Source organism: Betta splendens, chromosome 13 (assembly GCF_900634795.4).
Source record: "Betta splendens chromosome 13, fBetSpl5.4, whole genome shotgun sequence".
In the NCBI taxonomy this organism is placed as follows: Eukaryota; Metazoa; Chordata; class Actinopteri; order Anabantiformes; family Osphronemidae; genus Betta; species Betta splendens.
The window spans coordinates 19,733,230-19,748,517 of record NC_040893.2 but is presented as its reverse complement, the minus strand read 5'-3'; the positions used below and the strand labels follow the sequence as shown (position 1 = coordinate 19,748,517).

General features: G+C 46.6%; 3 protein-coding genes and 1 non-coding gene across 4 annotated transcripts; 3 read left to right on the top strand and 1 right to left on the bottom strand.

Annotated features, from left to right (window-relative positions):
* The first annotated feature begins 1,249 nt into the window (after positions 1-1,249).
* On the top strand, positions 1,250-7,192 carry abcf3 (ATP-binding cassette, sub-family F (GCN20), member 3). Its single transcript, XM_029171916.3, has 21 exons — positions 1,250-1,408; positions 2,230-2,377; positions 2,531-2,607; positions 2,975-3,030; positions 3,205-3,302; positions 3,376-3,498; positions 3,634-3,900; positions 4,045-4,125; positions 4,350-4,409; positions 4,548-4,604; positions 4,700-4,722; positions 4,839-4,894; positions 4,995-5,195; positions 5,276-5,352; positions 5,422-5,466; positions 5,535-5,667; positions 5,859-5,947; positions 6,098-6,189; positions 6,275-6,407; positions 6,508-6,595; positions 6,742-7,192. Exons 1-21 carry the CDS (start codon positions 1,336-1,338, stop codon positions 6,898-6,900), a joined length of 2,136 nt encoding a protein of 711 aa, XP_029027749.1. The 5' UTR covers positions 1,250-1,335; the 3' UTR covers positions 6,901-7,192.
* Position 7,193: 1 nt separating this feature from the next.
* Positions 7,194-14,075, bottom strand: LOC114868388 (uncharacterized). Its single transcript, XM_029171918.3, has 5 exons — positions 13,923-14,075; positions 12,661-13,242; positions 8,388-8,464; positions 7,958-8,200; positions 7,194-7,883 (listed from the first exon to the last, which is right to left on the bottom strand). The coding sequence occupies exons 2-5, from the start codon at positions 13,229-13,231 to the stop codon at positions 7,626-7,628; spliced, it is 1,149 nt and encodes a 382-aa protein (XP_029027751.1). The 5' UTR covers positions 13,232-13,242; positions 13,923-14,075; the 3' UTR covers positions 7,194-7,625.
* Positions 13,432-15,181, top strand: LOC114868389 (dual specificity protein phosphatase 18). Its single transcript, XM_029171919.3, has 3 exons — positions 13,432-13,610; positions 14,409-14,725; positions 14,890-15,181. The coding sequence occupies exons 2-3, from the start codon at positions 14,415-14,417 to the stop codon at positions 15,104-15,106; spliced, it is 528 nt and encodes a 175-aa protein (XP_029027752.1). The 5' UTR covers positions 13,432-13,610; positions 14,409-14,414; the 3' UTR covers positions 15,107-15,181.
* On the top strand, positions 14,067-14,149 carry trnal-cag (transfer RNA leucine (anticodon CAG)). Its single transcript has one exon. It is a non-coding gene; the product is annotated as a tRNA-Leu (tRNA).
* Positions 15,182-15,288: the final 107 nt, after the last annotated feature.

Genomic DNA, 15,288 nt, shown 5'->3' with positions numbered 1-15,288 from the left:
ATTGCAGTTGGAGCAATGCAGAAAAAAACCATCACACCTCCATTTGTTGTTCTACTCAGCTCTGTTACCTCCAAATAGAAATAAAATTAAACCTGTGGTGAAAAAGTAAAATCTAGAAACGAGATAAATCTTTTATTGAATGCAACTGAGAATAATGTATACAAGAGGGGATGGTTTTAAAGAGGTGAGATACCAGGTGCTGAGTAAGAAGACTCTACTAACATGGCAAATGATGAAGCTTCCTTCACTCTCTTTTCCCACTCCTTCTGCCACCCCTTCACAATATTCTCCCAAACTATGCTTTTCCCATCACCATTTGACAGTTTAACTTTTTCTTCAACCTCCTCCTGCTCTGTTGCTTTTTTCTCCACCCTATCCACCCACTCATTCCCTTTAATACTCACATGAATGGGACTCACATCAGCACAATCTCCCTGTTACTATTCCTACTTAATAAATCCACTACATCAAATAACATTTCCTGATGATATTTAGCTCTGTTTGCTTGTGTAGTCTTTAATACTGACCGAGAATCACTGCATTTTAAAGCCCTCCTCCACCCGCTATGCTACACTCCGATCGCAACCAACTCCACTGCAAACAGGCTCAAATGGTCTGAAGTTCTGACTTCACACACCTGTTTTCCCCGATGTTTGATCTTTTGACCCATCTGTGAACATCAGAATATTTTCCCTGGATTTCATGGCCACTATTTAACTCAGAAACTACATTAATATTCTCCACTTGCCTTGTCATGTTCTCCAGTTCTAGATCCACCCTCACCTCTTTCAGCCTTTGTAGGGGACTTTTGGGGATATAATTATCCACTTCCACCTCTTTGTCACCTACTCACAAACATCTTGTCCACTTCTCTCTCTTCCACCCAAAGCCTGTTATTTCTACCTTTGACTCTCCCAGCACCAGTCTAACACTTTTTTCTCAGGATGCCTATTATCCACCCCTTTCAAGATTATCCAATAATTCACAGCAAATTGTTTCCCTCTGAGATTAAGTGGCACGACTCCTGTCTCTACTCTCCCAGTACACAGACTCTGTGGCTCCGACTTTGCTGCTGAGCCGCACACTATGCTTCCATAATCCAGCCTGGTTCCGATTAGTGCATTATAAACATATTTCAGCGCATCCAGACTCCCCAGGAGGAATCCCCAGGTTACGCCTGCTAGACTTCTCATGAAAAAGAACCGCCTGTTGGAGTTTGTCCTGTTTGTGGCTGCACCTCCACCGGCACCAAAACTACTTTCCCAGAGTTCAAAGCGCTGTCGCATTTTGGCGCATGCGCTTAGCTACAGTGTCGACTGTCGAGGGCCGGGTATCATGGCGACGTACGTGGACATTCTGAAAAACGAGTTTCCTGAGATCGACTCGGAGCTTTTCGATTACATTACAGGTAAGACACCGGGACCCGGTCCGTGTTGTGTGGAGGTCCGAAACGCTGTGAGCCCGTTGTCACGTGGCTCAGTGGAGCGGGGACCGTGGCCAACGACCAGCGCCGCTGAGGCTGAACGGACGTAGTGTGTGCTGAGCAGGGATGCCGGGTAGCACGCCATGGCCTGTTAGCTAGCTTTAACCCCGGGATACACGGGCTGAATCGGTAACACGGCTCACATAATTACCGGAACCGGATTGAGTATTAAGTAAATAATAAATAAGACATGATATTGTAGTAACGAAGTGGTAGGTATAATCACTGCGTTGGGCTAAAGTTTATCAGGCTCTGTAAAACTACACTTAACTTAATTAACCCACAACACAAACTCAATTTCGTCATGAGTCCAGATGAACCAGGAGTCACGTAGGCTGTTGTGTATTTTTGGGTAGTGTACGTCGAAACACACACAGCAGTATGGAGGCATTTTAATGCTACAAGGACATATCGAGACCAATTCTCCACATCTGGTTGTTACTGCATGGAGGTGGTTATTCATTTTTTTTCTGACTAAAGTGGATTAAAACAAACAAACAAAGCACTGTTTCCAAAATTGTTCAGTGACAAAAAGATAAAATTAGTTATTAAGATAGATTAATTAGAAGTGTTAATGTATGTTTCCTATAACACTGGACACATCCATCATCTCTGTTTTTAAATACCAGATGTTCATGTTTATCTTTATAACCTGTTACATGTCTGTAGGCTGATTCCACAGGAAACCGAGGATGTCATCAAGGGTCACGCAGACACTGATTCTTGTGTGTGATACTGTGTGTCAGGGGTTCTAGACAGTGGTGGGTCAGACTTCGAGGATGGGGAGGAGGTCTACGATGCCGTCGGAGGAGTCCTGCAGGAGGTGTCTGCTGACAGTAAAAATGAGGACGACATCAGAGACATCTGTCTGCAAATGTTTAATACACTTAAACTGTAAGAAAAACACAAAGACGACTGATGTTCAATCAATGATCCACCACACATTATTCAATTATATATTTATTTATATATACACACATTTAATGACAGTCTCTGTTCACTGGGACCAGTGTAAGTAATGGAACATCCTTTCTTTGTATTGACCAGCAAAAATCACAATGCTGCTCAGAAACAGGTGTTGTTGGACGCTCCAGTGCAGCTTTCGCAAATCTCTGCAGACACCGGTAAGGAAGATCAAGCAGTACAAACTGTCCCCTCTGACATTGGGAGGTGTTAATGCTGTACCTGAGAAGATCTGGGTTTCATTTGCATAACTGGAATGTGATGAAAGTTTAGAACTACAGAAATGTTATATTTATCTGAGTACATTTATTAACAGTTAATTTGAGCCTGAGACAAAAGTATCATTATCAAATTATCATTTAATATTTGAGTTGAACATGACCTGTCATGATGTCAGATGTCCTCAGGAAACAGACTGCGGTCCCTTCTGTTTTCTAGTACCTCTGTGTGTCTGTATGTGGACTATTGAATTTTTACAGCATCAGAGGCAAACGCTTAATGAATCACACCTGTTTGTCTTCTATTCAGATTCAGCAGCAGATGATGTTCGGGGAATCTGGATGATGAAACGCCCTCAGAACACAGTAAGGACACGAGAAAACAATACCAAAGAATAGCAACACTTTTACATATTTTACATCATCTGTATTAGTTTTGTTATTTGACTTCATCAAAATAAAGTTATTTATAATCCTTGTCATCATTTAGTTATCTTGTTTATCCTTTTCTTTTCCTCTTCTTCCTTTCTCTACTTTCAGACAGTGGACGCCAAGAAGTTGGAGAAAGCTGAAGCGAAGCTGAAAGCTAAACATGAACGGAGGAATGAGAAGGACTCGCAGAAATCTTCGAACCCCCTGTCAGTTCCTGTTTTTACCTGTAGGTTGCTCCTCTGTACATCACTCACCTGACCACCTCTCTGTCTCCCTTAGAGTCCTGGAGGAGGCATCGGCCAGTCAGGCCAGCAGTAAGAAGGAAAACAGAGTGGACCTGTCAGGGAAGAATCGCAGCTACGACATCCGCATCGAGAACTTTGACGTTTCATTTGGGGAGAGGTGAAGTGGGTCCACATGTTCTTTAAACTCACTTTTAGGTTTCAGAGAAATGCGAGTAAAACGTGTGACTCTCGCAGCACAAAGGGGAGTTATTAGTTCTGGAGTCCAACTTAGATGTTCTGTTCTCACTCACAGGTGTCTGCTCCAGGGGGCAGAGCTCTCTTTGGCATCTGGTCGTCGTTATGGTCTGGTCGGTCGTAATGGTCTGGGGAAGACGACTTTATTGAAGATGCTGGCGAGTCGTAGCCTTCGTGTCCCCGCTCACATTTCCATTCTTCACGTGGAGCAGGAAGTGGCGGGTGACGATACACCGGCGCTGCAGAGCGTCCTGCAGAGCGACACACTGAGAGAGGATTTGCTGGACGAGGAGAAGCGGCTCAACGCTCGAATCACTAATGGAACGTAAGATCATCACACTGAGAATCAAAACGGGTGTTTGTAGATGCAGGTCTGGAAGTTGAGGAACTTGTACAGCAGGTGGTGCTGCAGAAAAGGTTATTATGTCCACTATAAGTTTCTGATCCATGTGTTGGTTTTTTGACGTAGTGCTGATGGGATGGAGAGTGTCCGTCTTTCGGAGATATACAGAAAGCTGGAAGAGATCGAGGCAGACAAAGCTCCAGCTCGGTAACTATGGCAACCGCACAGTAACTTTTATCAATGTCTGTTAGTGAGAAAATGCTTACAAACAGTCCTGATTCACAGGGGCCTGTATTAGTTGTGATTGTTCAGTGAGACATTTATAAAAAAACATGTCTCAGAGTATAGTCACTCCTGTGAAGGGACCCCAAACAACCACATGTCTCTTAGTCACTGATGGGTTTTGATTGACATTGGTCTCATCCAAACAGAGCATCTGTCATCCTGGCTGGTCTTGGATTCTCCCCCAGAATGCAACAGCAGACCACCAAGTGAGTCATCGCATGTCTGTCTGCCTCATTCCCACTTTTACGCACTCCAGATTCATGTGTAAACACATCTGTCCCACAAACAGGCTGCAGTAGTTGCTTTTTGGGATTTTGCATTAAAGTGTTTGCCTATGTTCACAGGGAGTTTTCAGGAGGATGGAGGATGAGGTTAGCGTTAGCCAGAGCTCTGTTTGCTCGGTGAGTTTCACTCTGCTGTTACTGATTAACCTTGTGGTAAAAAGTTACTCTGATGCTGCAAAAACCTACTTATGTTTTAACACTTATTTTCTCAGGCCGGACTTGTTACTGCTGGATGGTGAGTCACAGAACATAGTACTAGAAGTAAAATACTGTTGAACTGTAAGGGTTGAGGTAGTAGCACTATTGTGATAAGTAGTATTTCTAGTAGAGTGCTGTCGTACTGTGTTCCAGAGCCGACCAACATGTTGGATGTCAGAGCAATCCTGTGGTTAGAGAACTACCTTCAGGTCTGAACACGCACTTACTTTGACGTTAGAATTCCTCATATAAAACAATGTTACAGTTAGCCTTGAGCTAACAAATAATCAGTAACTCTTCTTCCCACAGACATGGCAGTCGACCATCTTGGTTGTGTCCCACGACAGGAACTTTCTAAACGCTGTGGTAACAGATATCGTCCACCTACACTCTCAAAGGCTTGACAGTTACCGTGGCGACTATGAAAACTTTATTAAAACCAAAGAGGACAGACTAAAGAACCAGCAGAGAGAGTATGAAGCCCAGCTGCAGTATAGACAACACATACAGGTACTAAAGCAGAATAGGAGCTTCTCCTATGATTCTGATTAGTAGATCCACTTACATGACCGGCTGTGTTTCTGTTTCAGGTCTTTATTGATAGGTTCCGGTACAACGCCAACAGAGCGGCTCAGGTTCAGAGCAAACTGAAGCTGCTGGAAAAGCTGTGAGTCTTGAAACCTGTTTAAACGTAGACTTGCAGCAGCGTTTCATTAACCGTTGTTTCCTCACGCAGGCCAGAGCTGAAGCCAATCGAAAAGGAATCTGAGGTCACATTAAGGTAAGAAGATGCTCTATCTAATTGAATGAGTTTCCTGATTGAACATTAATCCTCCATTGTTTCTGCAGATTTCCAGATAACTTTGAAAAGTTGTCTCCACCAATCCTGCAGTTAGATGAAGTAGAGTTCTACTACACCTTAGACCTTCCTCTCTTCTCTGGACTCAATCTGTCGGCCGACCTCGACTCTCGAATCTGCATCGTATGTCACCAACAGTAACAAGCTGAATTTAAGACGAACTTGGACATGTGAATTATTTTGTTAATTAATTACACACTAAAAACTTAATTTCTTTACTGTGCTTCTATAATGAGGACATTTCCCACTTTGTGGGACAATTAAAGGATGATCTTATCTCCTCACACCCAGCCTGATGTTGTGTTTACTGTCAGGTGGGAGAAAATGGAGCAGGTAAATCCACTATCCTCAAACTGCTGATGGGGGACTTGTCGCCGGTCAGCGGAGTCAGACAAGCTCATAGGTAAGAGCAGAAGCCGACCAATCAGAGCAGAGGAATTACCTCAGTCTGTTTCTGTTTGTAGAAACAATACGAACTTCTTTTATGCAACCTTTTGATCCCTCCTTTTAGAGAACTGTAGTGGTTTTGTTTACAGTTTTCATGTCCCATCAGAAACCTGAAGATTGGTTACTTTAGTCAGCATCACGTAGACCAGCTGGACTTGAACGTCTGCTCAGTGGAACTGCTGCTCAACAAGTTCCCTGGTAACTACAACACCGGACAAGATGAAGCGTCTTCAAATACTGCAAACAGACCCTGTGGTTAAACTCCACCGGCTGTTATTAACAGGTCGAACAGAGGAGGAGTACCGGCACCAGCTGGGAGGGTACGGGATCACGGGCGAGCTGGCGACGAGGCCGGTGGCCAGTCTGTCAGGAGGACAGAAGAGCAGAGTCGCCTTTGCACAGATGACCATGCCATGGTAGGGGAAACTAATGGTTCACAAGAAACACTGATAATGTGATAATATGACGTGTTAAACCTTAAACTCCTTCAATAACCTTCCCTCTGATTGTCCTTAGTCCAAACTTCTACGTCCTAGACGAGCCGACCAACCACCTGGACATGGAGACCATTGAAGCTCTGGCCAAAGCTCTCAGTAAATTCAAAGTGAGTCTCTACTTGTGCTGCTGTTTGGTTTACAGGACTCCTGGATTCTTTATATTGAGACAGAAGCTTCATTTTCCAGAGAGAAGACGTTAAACTCACATCTTCTCAGGTGTGTTTTCTTAAGCTTGTCTTCTCATCTCCTTCAGGGCGGAGTCATCCTTGTGTCACACGACGAGCGTCTGATCCGGTTGGTGTGTAAGGAGCTGTGGGTGTGTGAAAGTGGGAAGGTTCGACGTATTGACGGTGGCTTCGACGAGTACCGAGACATCCTGCACGAGCAGTTTAGGAAGGAGGGTTATCTGTAACGACTGCTCACACCCATTTGTACTTTAAGCTCCGCCCTCATAATGACGCAAAGCAGCCAATCAGCTGCCAGAGCAACGCCTCTGAATCAGCTCACCTCCAGCTGCAGGTCATGATCTGTACCGAGTTGATTGGTCGATCACCAGCTAAGGTCACGGTGGACTCAAGGATGATTAAAACCCGTATGTCGTCACTGGTTTTGTTTTCTATCATCGACTGGCTGAGGTTTTACTTGTTTTAATGGACCTGAGGTTCTATTTGCATCAGAGACACAATAAAAACATGAGATTATGACTTCATTTTTCTTCTTTACTACTTATTTAAATCACATCTGCTCTGTTCCGACTCATCCACCCTGGATCTGCATCAGCTCACAGGATCCAGACCCTCAACAGTGAAGAATTTATGCAAGCTGGTTTTAATAGAATGAACTGATATTTTTCATAATGAAGTAAGTATCGGCGAGTCTTAGTCACTGAGCAGGAGGCACCAGGAGTCCGAGTTTTATTAACTCAACACCTGTTCAGGAAGTGCTGATAGTTTGTAAGTTGTAACAGCTATGACGATGAATTGACGTCCTGATCATGGTTCAATTCCTCAAAGTTTTACAAAAAAGTCTACAAAAACTTTCTTTTACACGAGAACATTCAATCCAAACAGAAACAATCTGTCGTTAAGTTCAATGCACTGAGACTCAGTGGAGTCTGAACCACGAACCGGACCTGATCTACTGCTCTGGTGCCCAGGCTGCCGCGGACCCCTGTCGTGTCTGCTCCCTCAGCTTGGGCAGGACGGCATCCCTGTAAAACACCTCCAGCTTGGACACAGTCTCCTTCCACATTTCAGGGTCAAAGGTCACAGCAACGATGGCCGTCTCCTTCAGAGTAAAGACGACGAGGTCAGCGTGGCGCAGACCTGTCACTGCCAGCTGACACTGAATCTGTGTGAAGTAACTGTGGGATGTTTTCAGATGGTAGACAGGCGCCTAGGACACGAGGAAACAGAACTGGGTGTTAGAAACAAAGAGGAGGAGGTGATGAGCTGAAAGCGGGTCCCTACCGTTCTAAATTCATCTTGGTCTTTCTTTATTTCTAGACAGAAGGCGGGGTCGTCCCTGCAGGCGTCCTCCACTCGACTGCGTCTGTGTTTATAGGGACACTTCACCTCCAGCACCCATTGGCCACTCTTACTGTCCGTCACGATGCCATCGGGACTCGCAGCCAACCAGGGGTGGTCAGCATCAATGAAAAGACCACAGTCCTGAACCGAGATGGGCCCACCCAGCGCAGAGCTCTTCAGTCTCTGCAGGACAGCGTCGTGTTATTACGGTCTTCTCCTAGATTCAACTGGCCGTGTATCAGGTTTGTACTTTACATAGCACTGACAGGACAAAGACTTATCAATGATGAGAGTCAATGATGAACCAGTAAACACAGCATCAGATTTAATTTAAGAGTCTACTAAGCACAGTCATGTAAACACAACACACCTGGTACCTGCGGACAACCTCGGCCTCCATCTCAATCCCCCAGCTCATGGCTCTGGTCTGGACACGCGGCCCCTCACCTGTGGAGTCACAGCTGCTTATTTACTGGGCAGGGACAGGTGTCGGCCTTTTTTTTTTTTTTTTTTTTTTTTTTTTGTTCTGTCCAGCAGTTAAGCAAGCAGCATATATTACGCTGAATGCCATATTGTGATGGACAGCTTTGCTTTAACAAGAAGAGTATATATAGAATATATATACTCTTCCTGATTTATGGTTTATTTAATGGTTTATTTAGCTAATCCAAAATGTGTGTGATGTTGCTGTGTTGGTGGACAGGTTAGGTTTCTGCTTTAGGGTGTGTATGCGGGAGGGTGGGGGGGAGGGGGGGGTAAGGGGTGCAACCAGCTGCTGAAACCAAGCAAATCTGTTAAGTAAACAATCGGAGCAAAAAAAAAAAAAATAAAATAAATAAAATAAATAAGAAGCATGGATGTACCTTAGGCTAACACATTCATAACTAAACAATTTTTGTGCTGTGGTTTACCTTGGAGATTAATACTAATACCAATAATAGTGCTAAGGTATGTGCACATACTAATACAAACGAATACATACAATATACATACATATGTGCATTATTATACATATCCCATACTACTTAATAAAAGTCATGACATACAACACCACAAATTCCATATTCACACATTATTCATGTTGGTAGTGATAAGTATCAATAATACTTACAGTTGGATTTGGAAAGTGTCCCACTACAAGGTTAGTAAGGCTGTAGCTTAACATTATTCACCCAAAGGGTGAGGCAGACGTTGGTGCATGAACAATGCCACTTGTGGAAGCCAGGGTGATGTGAGGGGCTCCGCCACTACGCCCATCCAGCAAGCAGAGGAAGGAATCCTAGCAGCCAGGGAGCACACACACCTTCAGTTCCAGGAGGGCAGGTGTTGCGACCCAAGCCGCCCACACAGAGCCCCCCAGGCAGAGCTGCAGCAGCCACAGAGACAGCACCCGAGGCCAGAGTGGGCCACCGGGGGTCAACGCTGTCCGCCCCATGAGAACCAGGGGCAAACACTCCCCCCGGCGGGAGGGTCGGCCTGAAAGAGTAGAGCCCGAGGACCCACGGTCCGTAGGGAGCCCGCCAGAAGATGCCCCCGCGCCCAGAGTGGGGCCCGCCCCCAGTCCACCACCCCCACACGGGCGGAGCGGGGCCTACCCCATCGGCCCGACCTCATCCCCTGGCGCTACAGCGGCCTGCAGCACAAGGCCAGCAATTGGTGGGGTCAGCAGAAAAGAGACCACCCAGGCAGACGATCATCGTACCCCGGGCGAAAAACCGGACCCCCCACACTTCAACCGCACCACACGCATACCAACTCACACAAACACAGATGCATACACCCACCCACATGTGCAACACACATCATCACATCAACACACACACACACCATAGACTCTCTCATAACAAACTAGTCAATCATACGTGAACCAATGCACTCTCAGATACATTCTCCCACCCACACCATTCGCTTGATCACATTCGTGGGGAGGGTAGGTCTCCGGCCTGCCGTCCATGTGGCCCCAGGCAGGGACCGCAGCTCCTCCCGAGCCCCGACCAACCCCCCCAACCCGGAGGGGGCAGAGGGCAGCAGAAAAAGGCACCCCAGAACCCTGCAACCCAGCTTGGACGTGAGTGTGTGGAACTAAAGTGCACTGAAGGTGGGTGACACCTCCAGGAGCACAACCGCTGGCTGACGGTGTGTCCCCCGGACAGTGCCCCCCCGCGCCCTAAATGTCTTTTTGCAGTTAAAACTGGGTGGTGATCTCTCCATCAGGGCCAGTGGCCGAGGCCACAACTGGCCTCAGCCCCAGGCCCCAGTGAAAGAGCCCACCCCCGGCCCTAAATGTATGTGTATGTAGCTAAGTATGAGGAACTTTGGGAGATACCCAATTCTCCGGGGGGTCCAGCAGACAAAGCCATCAATGGGAAGTCTACTGGCCCCCCCGGAAGGAGCCCCCAGATTCCTGGACAAGTGTGTATGACTAATGCAATTAAAACTGCAGAGCATCCCACTTGGAAGGGACGGAACCACTTCCCAGTAGCCCTGGTCCCTCCATCAGCAGGACGCCCCTTGCAGACCTAAGTGGATGAATGCGGAGAAATGTAGTTGGGAAGCAGAGCTCCAGGGTCCGCAGAGCCAGGTTCCCGACTGGCTCTGCTACCTATCCCACCACCCCCCACAACCCCCAGCCACGAAGGGACAGCCGAGACCCAGGGACCGCAGTACTACTGCCCAGGCGCCACACGCAGCACAGCCAGAGCCATCCTCACCCTTCTTTCACACTTACCCATTCTCTCGCTCAAGTATGCCCATGCTCGCCCCGTGTAGTGTGACACTCAAACCCACACATATACTCTGCGGTTGTGCATTGAGGGTCAGCTTCCGCCCAGGGCCCAATGAAGGTTCTAGCCTGAGTAGTCCGCCAACCCCCCCTGCAACAGGCCCGAGCAGTTACCAGAGGGCGTCGGACCGCTAGGGCAGGCAGCGCCCCACCCGAGCAGGGGCAGCGCCCCAGGGGAGAGACACCTCTCCGGGCACAGGCAGGCACCCCCAGAGGGAGTCCCCCGGACGCAGGTTACCCAGGTCTCCACCCCCAGGTCCGCCCCCGCACACCGGCAGGGAGGCCCGCCTCCGGCTCTCCGGAGACAGGCACACGCCAACCCTCAAAATGGTCCCACCCCGGCACAGGGCCGCCGGTCCCAGCAGCCACCACACCCCCGCCGCAGGGGACCCCTGCGGCCAGCCCTGAGTCCACCAACCCGTTGTCCCGGTTCTTTAGGCAGGCAGGCACCACCAACCACCAGTCACCCCCCCACCACTGTGCCAGACATGACGCAGCACCCGAGCCCCACGCATCCTTACCTGGAAATGGAATCAATCAGAGTATAGTTTTGGTCATTGATTTGATGAAGCAGACAATGTGTCTAAGGTGGTATAATCTAACAAGCTGTTCAGGTATTGAGTAATGCTTAATTTTTTTTTAGTTTTCCAGTTCATGAGGATGATTTTCTTTGCGACACAGAGGGCAGAAAGAAGTGTGTGTGATGAGTTTGTCTCTAGATCAAGCCCACTTAGATCTCCTAGAAGACAAAGTGCAGGGGCTGCTGGGATTGGACAGCTTAACTGGGTTGACAGGTGTTCACATACTCTTTGCCAAAATTGCTGCACAGGTGAGCATGACCAGAATGCATGTAGGAATCTATCTGCTGTGTTATCTGTACAGTGAGGGCAAATATTTGAGTTTGTGAGACCCATTTGGAACATCCTTTGTCCTGTATAGTGAGTTCTATGAAGAATTTTGTATTGTATTAGTTGTAAATTTGTATTTTTTGTCATTCTGAATAAATTAGAACATATGTTATTCCAGAATGTGTAATTAGTGGTGATATTGAGATCAGCTTCCCATTTAGAGATCGGAAGGCTCACTGTCTGGTCTACATTGGAAATTAAGATATAGATTTTGGATACTGTCCTTTTCCCTGATATATCAATAAATCGCTCTATTACTGGTGGTGGTTGCATGTGGATGGCAGTATTCTTACTTTTTGCATTAAGTATTGACTTTAGTTGTTGGTATTCTAAGAAATTGGCACTAGTGATTTCATAGTGAGATACTAGTTCTTCAAAAGAGGTAAACTTGTCTCTTGTGAAAACATGTTTCAGATGTGTTATCCCTTTGATATGCCAAGTTGGAAAGTGTATTGCCTTTTTGTTTTGTATGATGTCTGGATTGTTCCAGAGAGGTGTGTTTTGGCAAAGAGTAAGCGAAGACCCATTAATTTTAAGAAACTCCCACCAGGCTTGCAGAGATGCTTTTATGCTAATGTTCTGGTAACAACTATGATGTTTGATTTTGGTGCTGATAAAGGGCAGATCTGCAACTTTAATATTTCCACAAAATGTTTGTTCAATGTCTATCCAGGAGGAGTCTGCTGGCATGGGTTTTATCCATTTGTGGACATGGTTCAGTCTATTGGCAAGAAAATAGTGGTGGAAGTTAGGTAGTTCTAGGCCGCCGCAGCGTCTGGATTTTTGAAGAGTTTTTAAACTAATTCGTGGTGGCTTGGTTTTCCACAAAAACTGTGAGATGTAGGAGTCTAATGTCTTAAACCACGCCTGGGCTGGCTGAGTTGGAATCATTGAAAATATGTAATTAACTTTTTGAGTAAACCATGGGACAGTGAGTTCATCTTGGTGCCTACCTGTGACTGCAGCCAGGTAAGACTGGGGCGGGGTTCTGCTCTTTCCATTGACAAATTTACAGTGAGCGATGCGATGAGCCACAGAGGCCGTGATCCTGCCTTTTCTCCAGGAGAACCAGTCCTGGTTGGTTCTCTGTCCTCGGGTCAGAACCTCTACTTCCTTGACCACACATCTGTCCAACTGGACCCTCATACCCAGAGGGATGTCCTCTGGCCTGGGAGGGTTCTTCTGAGACAACTGGACACATTTTTGAGCAGGATCTGGATCTCTGGTCCTTGTCTGTTCCTGTTTCCGATTTGGTTTGTTGGCGCGTGTCTGAGAGCTTGGTTTTTGTTGTCTTTCTCCCTCCGGACCTGGTTTCACAGCAGGACCCGGACCGGCCGGCCTGGTGGGGCGTCCAGATCCAGCTCTGCCTTTCTGCTTGTTACTGGCGCTGTTTTTTGTGGCTTTTGCTCCTCCTGCATAGGTTTTGGTCGTAATGCTCGGATGGTATGTGACCTGGGGGATGAGCAGCTTCTGGGTCTTTTCAGCCACTGTGAACGACTCCTCTGGCTTGTGATTCTTCTGCATTCTCACGTTGTCTGGAGCAGAGATGGAGATACATCAGAGACACTGACATCATGTTTTAGACGTTTTGTTGAGTTGTAACGTTTTGCCTCTTTGAAATTCCTAAATCGTTTTCTTACAAACTACAGTATCTGTTGCGCCTCTTCATTTGTCTCTATAGTAAGAAGCTGCCATGGTTTAATCAGTAACTCTGTGATCGATACGCGTGGTCTGGTAAACAGCACTGATCCACACCAGGCTTCACTAACTGCTCCTTCTCATCCGGACTAACAGAATAAGACAGGATGAGTTTAGTAGAATAGGTCAAGTCAGGATGTTCTGATCCAAACGGATACTAGGTCTAATAGTTCTACTTTTGTGCAGCACCTACACGAGCGAACCGGTGAGTAAACAGGTCACGGGTCTGATGACATTTGTTTGTGGTACAGTACGCGAGATTTCGGAGCCTTTAGTGGTGACAGGACCGTGTCATAGAAACATTTTCCAAAAACACACGATCATAAAGGTTTGAGAACAGTAAAGAATCAATTTTCCCAATGTCAACTTACGGACAAATACATCACTTGGTCACTTTATGATATTTAAAATACGGTAATGCGACCAACTAAGTCTACAGCGAAAGAAGAAGCGTTACTGAGAAGAATGGCGTTTGTTGTTTAATTCATAGCGTCAGAAAAGAACTAAATGATCCTACCTGCACGGACCGAGGGACGCCCTGAAAGCAGAAATGAAAGCGAGTCTATTTAAACGATTCGTCTGACTCATCGTCCCATGACGTGTCTAGACTTGTTTCTCTCAGTCATAGATCTAATTGGCGAATACGCTCTTAGACATCCATGTCAGGATGGCCGAGCGGTCTAAGGCGCTGCGTTCAGGTCGCAGTCTCCCCTGGAGGCGTGGGTTCGAATCCCACTTCTGACAGATGTGTTTTTTGTGCTCAATCTTAAAATACTAACATTTTGTTGAATTCAACCACCAAGTATTTATAGGTGAAAGAAAACAAGTATTGTCATGCGCCAATAACTATACAACTATATTCACTAAGGTCTATTGCAGTGTTACTGGTGCACATACTGCTGGTGATGGCAGAATAGCCAAACTTCATCCTATCAGCAAACTCAACACATTACATAGAACCAAGTACTGGACATTTGACTGAGGCCTCGGTTTTGCCTTGCAGGTGAACATGTCGGTGTCTCAGGTCTGTCCTGGTCTGTACGTCAGTGGTCTGGACTCGGCTCTGAACTGCAGCGTGTTGAGCAGCAGGAACATCACCCTCGTCGTTAACGCCAGTGGACTGGATAACGTGTCCTACCCTGATCTGGAAGGTCTGCAGGTCCTTCACGTCCCTATCCAGGATCAGCCTCATGCTCCCCTGGAACAGTACTTTGACCCTGTGGCAGAGCAGATCCACCAGAACCAAGCAGGAAGGACTCTGGTTCACTGCACTGCGGGCAGAAGCAGATCCCCTTCCCTGATCATGGCCTACCTGATGAGGTAAACCCACAAACGTATGAAATGCTCTATAGCAAACCAAACCGCTTCCACTGAGCAGCACCAGGAGACAGTGGAGAGGAAAGCCCTCAGCAGAAGCAGGTTCAGGCAGGTTCAGGGTTGGGGATCATCTCTATGACCTGCCTAGGTTTCTGTCTCCTCTCCAGGTTTGAGGCCCTCAGCCTGCGTCAGGCTCATGAACTCATTCTGCAGCAGCGTCCATTCATTCGGCCTAACGCTGGTTTCTGGAGGCAACTGATTAACTATGAGAAGACCCTGTACAGCAGAAACACAGTGCGGATGGTGAAGACCACTGCTGGAGTCCTGCCAGAAGCTGTGCCGGACTCTGGGGACTCAGCAGCATACACAACATACAACATGTGACGTTCTGGGATCAGTAAAGTGGTCAATTAGTAAAAACAAAGTATGTCTGTAATGAGAATAAAGTATTCATAGGATTATTCGTACTGAACTGAGGTTTAATGATTTCCTGAAGCAGTTCTGTGCTAATTTACTCAAATGAAATGAAAAGAATTAAAAATTAAAATTAAAAATGACATTAAATG